The sequence below is a fragment of the Galeopterus variegatus genome, unplaced genomic scaffold, assembly GCF_000696425.1.
Source record: "Galeopterus variegatus unplaced genomic scaffold, G_variegatus-3.0.2 Scaffold1955, whole genome shotgun sequence".
Taxonomy (NCBI): Eukaryota; Metazoa; Chordata; class Mammalia; order Dermoptera; family Cynocephalidae; genus Galeopterus; species Galeopterus variegatus.
In genome coordinates, this window is record NW_007728066.1 from 53,509 (window position 1) to 60,854 (window position 7,346).

Genomic DNA, 7,346 nt, shown 5'->3' on the forward strand with positions numbered 1-7,346 from the left:
GGGGGGGGGTGATCGGGGGCGGGGGGAGGATGGCCCAAGATGGAGGCCTCAGGACACTTGGCTGGAGCCCCCGGCCCCCCGCTGCCTCTCTCCGCTCTCCCCGCAGCTAGCGCTGAGGAATGCCCTGCGCTACTTCCCGCCGGACGTGCAGGAGCTGCTGGCCCCCGAGTTTGCCCAGGAGCTGCGACTGTATGGGCACATCTACATGTACCGGTTCTGTCCTGACATTGAAATGAGGTGAGTGCGGGTGGGCACAGCTTCAAAGGAGGCTCAGAGGGGGAAGAAAGCTCCCAGGAGGACCGTGCTGGAGGCCAGACACTTCAGAGAGTCAGCAGCGAGGGGGAAGTCTAGCTGTCCGCACTAGCAGGCAGGAGGGGGTGGCACACTGAGCAGACCCCCCTCGCGCAGAGGGAGGGGATGTTGGGTTGTCATCTGCAGGGGTCTGTAGCCCAGAGCTGGCTGTGGCCCCCAGGCCTGGCCCTAAGATGGGGGCACCTCATTAGATGGGTCTCTCTGGCCAGGCCCACCCATCCTGGTCAGCCGGTCCTCTGCAATTCTGGAGCTAAATTGTATACAAAATCCCTTTCTAAATACCATTTCTTGTCATTCTGCAAGACAGCGGGGCGAGCTGGGGCGGCTCTGTCAGTGACTTCCGATCTCTCACATTCTCGATCCTTGGAGGCTTTGAGAGCCGGCATGCTGGGCCTCACTCTGATTTCTGATTCAGTGGTCCTTGAGAGTCTGCATTTCTGACAGTTCCCGGCAGACGCTGTCTCCTCCCTGGAATCACACTTGTCTCAAGTCATCCCTGGGAACACTGTTCCCCATTAAGCAGGAAACCAGGTCCTCATTCTCGTTGGGTCCTCCTGGCCTGGCACTTGCTGTAGAATGTGTGCCCGGGAGTGTTTGTGGAGTGAATGAAAGAACGAATGCACAAACTGTCTGGAGGTAGAGACTTCTGGAAAGCAGGCATCAGCTCTGTTTTGCAATCAGCTTTTACCCAGGTGGAGCTCTTCAAATGGGGAGGGACGGCCGCTGGGGTGGGGTGGGGCCTGGGCTCCCCGTGCCTGGGAGTTTGGGAGCTCAAACAATCTGAGCACCAGAATGGGTGGCTTTAGTGGTTCTGGAGCCCCCATTGTGGGTGCCTAGTGAGATCTGTAGGTGCCAGGTCTTGTTGTCCATTCCCGCATGGCCAGGTGCTGGGCTGTGGCAGGGTGGACACTGCATGTTAGCAGGAAGGGAAGACTGGAGCCTCCCCGTGGTCACACCTGGTGGCTGGGCTTCCCCTGGCAGGGCCTATCCTATTGAGCAGTACCCCTGCCGGACGACATCGGCTGCAGCCATCATGCACATGATCATGAACAACCTGGACCCCGCCGTGGCCCAGGTAATGGACTGCTGGGGAAACCGAGGCCTGGAGCTGTCCACTGGAAGTGTAACACAAGACACACGTGTAATGCTCTTAAGCCTTTAATTCTGAAATAAGTGCCAATTCATAGGAAGTTGCAAAGCTAGCACAGAGAGGTCTGTGCCCTGCCCCTGCCTTCCGTAGTGGTCTTCTGTAACTATAGGACAGCACCAAAACAGGACATCAGCATCGCCACAGTGGACACATATGTAATTTTAAATTATCTATAGTCACATGAAAAAGCAAAAATAAACAGATTTAATACTATATTTTATTTATCCTAATAGATCCACAAATATTATTTTAACATGTAATCAGTATAAATATTGTTAATGAGATATTTTACATTCTTTTTTCATACTGTGGAGCCGTGCACAACAAGTGCAGGTGGCCAGGACTGCGTTCTGGAGGCATGACCTGGCCATAGGTGCATGGCATGGGAGTCCAGACTGTACATCAATTACCCTTATTGAGAAAGGACAGCCTTGGGGGAGAGGTCCTGAGTTCCTTGAGGGCAATAGGTCACTAAAATTTGACCACTTTGCCTAGTAGGTGACGACATCCTGAGCCTGGCCCTGGCCCCAGACCCAGCTCTGACTCCTAATGCCAAGCTGAGCCCTTACCCCAGTCACAGGCTGGGCCAGCATTCCTGCTAATGTGGCTGTCCCTGGGCCTCACCCTCTGGCTTCTCCTGTCCCCACCCCGTTAAGCCTAGCCTGGGAGGTGGGGGCCTTCCTCTCCCTCCCCATGGCTTCCTGGGCCCTTCTGGGGCCTCATTTCAGATGACACCATATCTTCTCCAGTTTCCCCAGGAGCTGGTGACCTATGGAGGAAACGGGCAGGTGTTCAGCAACTGGGCTCAGGTACCGTGGGTGGACCGTGTGGCCTCGCTCCTTCCCCCACTGGCCTAGAAGGAGCTTACAGATCCGTGGCTTAGGACTTGGGTCTCTGCCTCCATGATGCCTGAGGCTCCAGCCTCGTAGGTTACTGGGGGACGTTTCAGGTTATAAGAATGGGCAGGAGTGGCATTATTGGAAGCACCAGGAGCCATTGGAGTGTAAAGGAGACCTGCAGGGGTGGGGCCACTGGGCAGGACTGTGGGGCCCGTGTGGGGGCCACGCACACCTGCAGCCCCCTCCCGCTCTGCTCTCCCTCCAGTTCTGGCTGACCATGTCCTACTTGTCGAAGATGACAGAGGAGCAGACTCTGGTCATGTACAGTGGACACCCACTGGGCCTGTTCCCCAGCAGCCCTGGCACCCCACGGCTGGTCATCACCAATGGCATGGTGGGTCCCAGGCAGCTGGGCTCGGGGAGGTGCTGCTGGTGCAGGGAGGAGCCCTGTGCCCCGACACCTGCTGCTGCTCCATCCCTGTTTTCCAGGTCATTCCCAACTACTCCTCCAGGACAGAGTATGAGAAGCTCTTTGCCTTGGGGGTTACAATGTGAGTCGCTGTTTCAGTTTCTCGCTGTGGTGTTTTTCCTTAGCCGTGTTTCATTATAAAGCGAATGTAGCGACATTACACGTAATTTTTGGAAAGCACTCACAGTCACAGCCCCGTGGCATAAATAATTTCGTTTTCACATGTTCCCTAGTAGTGTTTATGTATATGCCTGCAATTTGTATACACTTGTAAGCAAGAGAACATACAATTTTTTTTTTCTTTTTTTTTGTCTTTTTCGTGACCGGTAAGGGGATCGCAACCCTTGGTGTGGTGTCGCCCATACCGCGCTCAGCCAGTGAGCGCACCGGTCATCCGTATATAGGATCCGAACCCGCGGCGGGAGCATCGCTGCGCTCCCAGCGCCGCACTCTCCCGAGTGCGCCACGGGCTCAGCCCAGAACATACAATTTTGGATCCTGACTTTTCCCAACATTTTATTACGAACAATCTCAAGCAAACAGAAAATCGACAGAGTTTGCAGTGAACAGCAGAATCCTGTGATTGACTTGCTACTGTACTTGCTCTATCGTGTGTCTGTCATTCTATCCACCCGGCTTGCTTTTAACATATCTCCAACTTAGTTGCAAATATTACAGACTGGACTTTGATATTTGTTGACAGTTTTTTTTCTTTTTTTTTTTCTTTTTTGTCCTTTTTGAGACCGGCTGCACCGTGGGGGGGGGGTGAGCGCTGTGAGTGCACTGGTCATCCCTATATAGGAGCCGAACCCGTGCCGGGAGCGCTGCTGCACTCCCAGCGCCGCAATCTCCCGAGTGCACCACGGGCTCGGCCCAACACTTTTTTTTTCTTTTGGAGTGAAGTTTGCCCAGGATGAGGCGTACACATGTCACATGCACACATGATGGGCTCTTGTGCGCCGAGCCCGGCAGGCACCGAACGCTAGAACTGCACCCATCTCCTCGCACCCTTTCCGGGCTGTCGAGCTTTTCATCTGTTTTGAAGTTAATCCATGCTCCGAACTGAAAACTCTTTCATCACACATTGTAAAAGGAGCTATAGTGAAAAGGAAATCGCTCTCCCGCCCTAGACTCCGCAGTCGACGGTGTCTCCTGTGTCCTTGCAAACGTTCCTCATGCGTGTGGACTTTTGCAAACGTTCCTCATGCGTGTGACTTGGGTAGCTAGACCATCGTGGGCAGCCCCTGTGCCCTGCTCCTCTTTGACAAGGTTGGAGGCTGTTCTGTTTCAGGAAGCAGGTAGTCTTCCTCCATCTGCCTGTGATTTGAGGGTCTGTATGTGCTGATGTGGAAGGGACCCACAGGTGTTATGCTGGGGAAAAACAAGTCATAATAAGAATAATAACAGCAGTAACCTCATGCAAAACAATACTGTAAGTGTTGTTCACCGAGCAGCGTGGTGCACACAGCAGAAGTGTATGGAATTCTGACAGGTGTGGTCACCTGTGCCACCAGTCCTGTCGTGTCCAGACCCACCCCACCTTCCTGCAGCCCTGACACCCCCTCTGGAGATGGCTCCTCACAGTGAGGTTGATTGAATGTCATGTGAATGGACTCCTGCAGAAGATGCTCCTTCATGTGGCTGCATGGCACATAGCAGGACTCTGTCCTCCGTGTCTGCCGTGTGCTATTCCACTGCGATCCTGGGCCACAATTCACTTTTCTTTCCCACTGACTGCCTTTCCTGCTGCTTCAAGGTCTGGCCACTGCAAATAAAGTGCTATGCCCATTCTGCGCATGTCTTTGCATGTGCATAAGTACGTAACGTGGACGTGCTGTGTCACATTCCGCTTGACTCCATGTGGCTCAATAGTCCCCCAAGCAATTTTTTCTTACCAATTATACAGCAGTTTTTAAGAGAACGAAATCTGTTTGTAAAACATCTGGAAGATGGAAGGGGACCAGAATCGGGGACCTGCAGCCTTATCTGTTATGTTCTCTCTTTTTTTTAAGGAGAATAAGGGGTGGTTAAAAAATAATTTTAAACCTCCTAGTGTGGGTGGCGGGAGAATCTGTGCCGGCCTTAGGCTCAGCCCGTGCACTCCCCTTGCCCTCTCTGTGGTCAGGTATGGCCAGATGACAGCAGGCAGCTACTGCTACATTGGTCCCCAAGGAATCGTCCACGGCACAGTGGTGAGAGACGGGGCCACCCCAGGGCGCAGTGGGTGAGTCCTGACCCCAGGGGCTAGGACTGGTCAGTGAGTGCCCCCTCCTCTCCCGGCAGCTCACCGTGTTGAATGCTGGGCGTCGGTACCTGGGTGTCGAGGACTTGTCTGGGAAGGTCTTTGTCACCTCTGGGCTTGGCGGCATGAGTGGGGCTCAGGCCAAGGCTGCGGTCATCGTGGGGTGCATCGGCGTGATAGCAGAGGTGAGTCGGCAGGAGCTTTTGGTCATCGACCCTGCCCACCGCCCTCCCTCGCTGCCTCCTCTACTCCTCAGCACGTTGCAAGCTCCCCATGGGTTCCCGCAGCAGCATGTACTTCCTGCCTTGAAGTGCCCATTCCCCCCCAGGTCTGTCCTGTTGACTGCTCTCCTGTGAAACCATGACTGTCTGTTCATGGGCACTGCCCCCTGTATCCCACCAACTCCCTGGAGTGCAGAGGGGAGAATAAATGGACACAGACTCTCCTGACTCAGGCAGCTTTGTGAATAAATGGACACAGACTCTCCTGACTCAGGCAGCCTGCAGTCGCGGGGGAGGAAGACAAGTCCCCAGCAGCAGAGTCGTGGGCAGGCAGCTGTCTCTCAGGGGCTCTCACATCTTTGGTAGGTGCCAAGGAGAGGAAGGGAAGCAGGAAACAGAGGAGGTGAGGAGCTTTCAGACAAGCCTCAGTGATACATGCCACTGCAATTTGTACTCAGTGATGCTAAGCCTGTGTCATACATGCCTGAACTTGTTAGGAGTGCACTGGGCTGCAGGTACCAGAAAACCTACTTACAGCGGCTTACATAAGTAGGGTTTCGTACTCCTTATGTCACCAACATGCTGACACTGGTTTAGCAGCTCAGTGACGATGGTGGCAACATCTTTAGATCCTCTTGGGCTTCTCTCATGGATACAAAGTTGCTGCCCAGCCCCAGCCACCCTGTTCACTCTCCACATTCTAGGCAGGAACAGTGTGAGGGGAAGTGCTGGTCACAGTGGACTCGTGCCCCAGGAAAATCATGTGGCAGGAGCCCCTTCTCTTGGCTCGTTGGTCAGCCTTGGGTCGAATGGATGTTCTCATCTGCAAGGGAGGATGGGGGCAGCAGACAGGCTGCTGTGATTCGTTTGGATGGGGTTCATCTCCTGGGCTGAGCAGTGTCACCCGAACAGAATCTGGGCTCTTTTGGTACAGAGGTAGGAGGAATAAATAAGAGGGTATGAAGGCAGCTCAGAGCGTCTTCTCTGAGGCTGTGTTGTAAAAGTGGGGGTGGCAACTTCCTAGCTGAGGGGAGAATTGTACCTCAGTGACCCTGTGTCTCACGGTTCCAGGTGGATAAAGCAGCCCTAATGAAACGCCTCAAGCAAGGCTGGCTGATGGAGGTGACCGACAGCCTGGACCACTGCATTGGGAGACTCAGGTACAGCTCCCAGCTCAACTCAGAACACCTGACACATGAGCGTTGAAAGCACGGAGACCAGAAGAGACCGGGGGGGCTGGGCTGTTTGTATGGGCCTGTTTAATGCCTGACACCTGGCCGCAGGTGGGCGCCACACCAAGTGCCAACCCAGAGGTCACGAGGTAGAAATGTTGGGGAAGAGATCTTTTCAAACTCTTTGGTTGTTATTGCTAGTATGTAGGAAGCCACTGGGTTAGCGTCCTTGGTGGTCAGACAGTCGGCGCTAATGGATTTCAGGTCATTCTCTTGGTGTTCCCATACTCAGCCGCAGCTTGGGGAAGAATGCATCTCCCTGCGGGCTTGAGCCTGGCACATGGTGTGTGCTCACCTGCTCTGCTAGGGAAGCTGAGCCGTTGGCAGCACCATGCTCAGCAGGAGCAGATCTCACTCCCCAGCACCGTGCCTGTGGCTCATCTGGGGGGTCTTCTGACATAACTGTGCCGAAGCCTGCCCTGGGCTGCTGCTCAGAGGCCTGTGTTTGAGGTATCCTCTCAGTTAATTTTCTTTGAAGAGCAGAGCTCTGCTGGGGAAGACACACCAGCGTGTGTCCCACGATCAGAATCACCGCAGGGGCTTAAAAGTTGTCTTCCATGAAAATGTAAACAAAATCTGAAGAATAATAGTGAACTTCCAAATATCCCCATTATCCAGACTGGACTCTATGTTGGCACAGATATTCTTAAAACGTGAATTTGACCACATGCACACCTCTTTAAAACTCTCAGATAACTGCGCATTAATTATAGGAAAAATTCCAAACTCCAGGTGTGGCATCGAGGGGCCTCGCCTGACCTAACTCCCGTCCCCATCCGTGAGCATCCTGTTTAGCATGTGTGCGTGCACACGCAGAGATACACACATGTACACACATACACAGGGACACACGCGCGCACATACACACACAAAACAGAATC

The 7,346-nt window shown here is 53.7% G+C and overlaps 1 protein-coding gene across 1 annotated transcript in view; it reads left to right on the plus strand.

Moving 5' to 3' along the window:
• Positions 1–7,346, plus strand: part of UROC1 (urocanate hydratase 1) — a 34,384-nt gene that overhangs the window by 7,551 nt on the left and 19,487 nt on the right. Inside the window, exons 2-9 of the mRNA XM_008579798.1 lie at positions 107–237; positions 1,294–1,387; positions 2,212–2,271; positions 2,567–2,695; positions 2,791–2,852; positions 4,896–4,962; positions 5,054–5,197; positions 6,305–6,393. Of these exons, the coding sequence (XP_008578020.1) occupies positions 107–237; positions 1,294–1,387; positions 2,212–2,271; positions 2,567–2,695; positions 2,791–2,852; positions 4,896–4,962; positions 5,054–5,197; positions 6,305–6,393 (776 nt within the window). The remainder of the gene's footprint in view (positions 1–106; positions 238–1,293; positions 1,388–2,211; positions 2,272–2,566; positions 2,696–2,790; positions 2,853–4,895; positions 4,963–5,053; positions 5,198–6,304; positions 6,394–7,346) is intronic.